This window comes from Triticum dicoccoides, chromosome 5A, assembly GCF_002162155.2.
Source record: "Triticum dicoccoides isolate Atlit2015 ecotype Zavitan chromosome 5A, WEW_v2.0, whole genome shotgun sequence".
Lineage (NCBI taxonomy): Eukaryota > Viridiplantae > Streptophyta > Magnoliopsida > Poales > Poaceae > Triticum > Triticum dicoccoides.
Window position 1 is genome coordinate 391,319,456 of NC_041388.1, and position 4,575 is coordinate 391,324,030.

Here is a 4,575-nt window from a genome sequence, read left to right on the forward strand (position 1 = left end):
CTGGCTCCGCCACTGCTTCAGGAATACTCAAAATACGGTCACTAACGTCACAGGAGTGGATCACCACATAAGTGCCAGCAACGCATGGCCCAGTTGCATATGGGGTCGCAAAAATTTCATTTCGGGAGAGTATAAGCACCGTACTGATCCACTAACACTGTCTACCCTAGCAATGAGATCATGCGCCGCTACATTTTGCAGTCGAGGAACCAAGATCATGCGCAGAGGCACTACCAATTCATGTTACTCGGGACATTAATAATACAATTCTAGCAAGAGTACATATTTTTCTTGTAAAAACAACAAGCATGTAAAGACTATAGGCAAAACAGTGGCCTTCAGAAAAGCCGCCTGTCGGCTATATATTTTTAAGTTAACAGTTGGGACCGACATACACGGTCCAAATGGCTTTCTTACTTTATACACACCACTCACCGAGACTCCCTGGCCAACGCCAACCCTAACAGAATCCGGTTGCACAAACTGGGACACGTCTCAGAACGTTACACCCAGGGCAATGACGTAAAGTACGTAAATAACATGGCTCTGCAGTGGCAGCAGACCATAACTCCTTTGGTGATTCGCGCAAGCCAGCAATCCAATGTAGCCGCAGCCGCCAGCCGGTCGCTCATCGGCACGACATCTTCAAGGTTGTGGTTCGTGCTGGGGCGTGGCAGGAGAATCTGGTGCTATGGTGAAATGCACTCCTCTTCCTTGCCCAGACTGAAGGATGAATGCCACCTCAGTTGCTGCCAACGCAGCTGCCTCCTGAACATAAGTACCGTACAAAACAGCGAGCAAGTTAGTGGTTACATAGGCTCAAGTGCAAATTTTGACAAGGAACACATCAAATAAGAAAGACAAGATTTGGTAACTCAACTTCAAACAACTCATATAGGATAACAAAGCAGATCTAACTGAATTCAGAGCTCAAGGAACATGGCAATGCAGCATTATAAGGTGTTCCAAACAAATGCAGAAGCAGCAAAGAAAAGAAAGATGCATATGATGGCGGTGATGTACTAACCTGTCGATGTCTGCGACGCTGCAATATACTAATTGCCCAAGCCATTATATAGAATGGGAGAAGAAAACCAGCCGCACGCAGTAAGAAAAGCTGCCAAACAATGAACCACAGATATGAATACTGATGATAATGTGCGGAGAGATGGTGCCTCTGGCATATCTTAAAAGAGTATTCCGCTTACTGAAAACATTGCTGAAGTGTCATCATCGTCTTCGTCAGTTAGAGTCAATGCATGCCTCAGCAGTAGGAGAGCCATTAACTGAACACAGGGGAAAACATAAATAAGTAGGCAACAAACATGATATTACATGTTCAATAAAGGTAAATAAATCTGCAGACTGCAGTGCAGGAACTCACGACAAGAGCAGCAGATCGGCAAAAGGCAGCAGTGCTGGCATTCGTGGCTGAATAATCATCATATTCAGCTTCCATAATGTGGTTTTGTGCTACTGCCAGGATCCTAGGATCACGCAAGTCAAATGCTGTACCAGTAATGGTCCAGCCACCACTGCACACACCAAAAAAGGAGTAAATAACAATTGAATACTACTCCCTCCGATCCAAAATAAGTGTCATGGTTTTAGTTCAAATTTGTACTAAAACCACGAAACTTATTTTCGATCAGAGGGAGTATATATAAACATGACACCAGACATACAGAATAAAATAACTTATGAAGTAGAATCAAGTATCTATGTCTTGAATGCTACAAAATTATGCCATGCCTTATATCGATGGTAGTTTCGTCAGGATGGGGTCTGGGAGGTGCAGTGTACCCATGTTCATACGGCTGCAGTAAGGTAATTTCCAACATCAGTTCAGAGTCGTATCTGGTGGGACGGGCATACTTTATAGAACATCTAAAAATAAATTCACCTCATGGCAGATTTCACATGTGACATCTCCTTTCTCATTGCACCATCTTTGTACACAAGCCCTATGCGCATACTGCACAAAATAAAATATGTGAGAACATTATCCATACACTTTACCTAGGGAGAGACCCAAATTTCATATAAAAAGATGAAGAAAATTAGCTTCATAAACATATTGGACAAGCATGGCAACAACCCAACAAGAATCAACTTGGAGATCTATTAGTTAAGGGCATAACGACTGGCGTGGACACAGATGGAACAGAGAGAAAGCTTGATTCCATTTTTCAGGTACAAATATAAGAAAAATGTATGATTTGCTGGGAGGGAGATCACAAAGAATAGAGCACTACTAAGTAGAAACATCCAATCTCGTTCAGGTTTCAAAGAATCGTGACATATCAATCCAGGATGAATCACATTTGCAAATTGCCTATTGTCTATCTTAAATGGTCCATACGCACGTCAAATGAATATGCTCCAAAGCATGATGATTAGAGAACACCAAGAGGAATCTTCAACAAAATATGGACGCCAAGAGAACTATGCCATGAAGGATAAACAGTACAACAATATAACTACGCAATGAACTAAGCTCTGAGATAGGAAAATCAATGATTTTTTAGTCAGTTCTTGTTTAACAAGATATACTTAGTACCTGCTAAGTTGATAAAGCTGCAAACAATGAGATAACTGAAATATTATGAGAATTATGCTGCTTGTGGTGGTAACATGAGCACAATATTTTGGAGTTTTTTTTTCCAAATGTCTTTGGAAAGTTAATCAAATCAGTGTCCCAAGTAATAGCCGACATTTGAAGGATAGTGTTGACCCCTAATCAAACAAATAAGAAGGCCAGATTGACTAACAGAGAACCACATAGTATAAACTACCAAACAAATGCTCTAAGGAGCATACCAAATAGATATATAGGTAAACACTGGTGCGACAAGTTAATCTTGTCAAATCACATATGCTTCCAGATAAATTGATCAAATGCGAATTAATAACAATAAAAACTTCAAGTAACAAAAACCAGAGTTTATTGAATGATGTGAACCTTTACACTGCCGGTGCAAGCACAGGGGCTCTCCAGGTTCTTAATGTCATCTTCCTCCTGACAAATACGGCACTCCGTAATCTGCAGAAGAGGTTCTTCTTCAGGAACCATGCTGTCTCCAACTGCAAAAAAGGAATGCCCTGTAATGGGCAGTGCAGTGGTGTCCCTCGATGAGGAGCTCTTGGGTGCTCCAGTGATCTCAATGGGTTCAGGCACCATTAGGCGATCAACATTGAGCATTAGATGATCCTTCACCATTTCTACTAAGTAACAAATTTTCAAACAAAAGACTCTTTTAAAGATCCTGTTAGATCTGCTCAGAGTCCGGAATCTGATTGCTAAATAAATCTTAGCGTCCTGGTAGGAAGAGAAAAAAAAAGGAGTCAACAAATGACATGATTTCTTATAAAAACACTCACGAAAGAATAGGCACGTAACAGCTGAAAACCTACAATTCAACAATTATGAAGCGGATGAAGAAATTTTCCTATTTCCACAATGAGGGACCAGCGTCCTTGGTGAGAGATAAGAGGCACCAAATATTAGAGGTCCACCTTTCTGCACGAAAGTTATGCTTTCAGTAACAACAGGAACTATTAACTTACAACGAGACTCAAAAAGAAGCAATCGGCGAGTTCATAAATAATGTTTCTACTTTCCACAAACACTCTAAACCGCTTACTATATGTAAAACAACTTTGCTCTCCAAATAGCAGTGTCCATCCCAACCTTCTCTAGAAATACACATGTTTTCAAAAAGACTGGAAGACTAAACTTTGATAGTTTTCGTCAAGCTGGCCTCGCATATACTCCCTCCGTAAACTAATATAAGAGCGTTTAGATCACTATTTTAGTGTTCTAAACACTCTTATATTAGTTTACAGAGGGAGTAAATCATAGGCAGTGGAAACCAATATAGTAAAATAATGGATACTAGCAAAAGAAATTAAAAGCATAGCATTTCTATCCTCCCAAATTCTAATCACAGAACGACATTCCCAGCACAACAATTGTACAAATGTATCATATGCACCGCTTGCGCCAATAAAAACCAGCCTGAAGCCTATCAAATTACTATGGCTAAAAACTGATGAAAATGCTGTTTCACCCAATCTGGGTTGATGAGAACTTAAGGATGCTCCCACCATCGTCCTCAATTTTAGAGTATGCAGGACGAGGGATGTAAAGACTAACACGCCAATAATCATGTCTCCCTAAGGAAACACTATCTAATACAGTAATACTCATCTATACCAACTGCATAGAGCAGGAGCGCGCCCCCCCAAAAAAATTGCAGCGATTGAATCAGTTTCCTCGCACTCCTTTTGCCCTTTAGACAGCGAAATGTCGCCTAAACCATCAAACCCAAGCACGGATTCGAGCGAAACGAAGCGCACCGACAGACTCCGAATCCCCAATCGCGGAGCCCCAGCGCCACAATCGACCACTATCGCATCGAATTCGCCGAAACCTCCGCCCGAATTCAACGAAATGCCCACGCCGACGACCGATCCCGGGCAAATTAACGCGGCTGCGGAGAGACCGCAGGACCAAATCTCGCCTCCCCCCGCGCCAGAATCCCAGCGCAACGCGACGCGGCAGCCGATTCGAGA

The 4,575-nt window shown here is 41.9% G+C and overlaps 1 protein-coding gene across 1 annotated transcript; it reads right to left on the reverse strand.

Annotated features, from left to right (window-relative positions):
- Positions 1-218: 218 nt before the first annotated feature.
- On the reverse strand, positions 219-3,520 carry LOC119301742. The gene is made up of 8 exons (XM_037578724.1): positions 3,415-3,520; positions 2,963-3,319; positions 1,904-1,975; positions 1,753-1,817; positions 1,385-1,535; positions 1,209-1,286; positions 1,028-1,117; positions 219-768 (listed from the first exon to the last, which is right to left on the reverse strand). Exons 2-8 carry the CDS (start codon positions 3,218-3,220, stop codon positions 646-648), a joined length of 837 nt encoding a protein of 278 aa, XP_037434621.1. The 5' UTR covers positions 3,221-3,319; positions 3,415-3,520; the 3' UTR covers positions 219-645.
- Between the last annotated feature and the right edge of the window lie 1,055 nt (positions 3,521-4,575).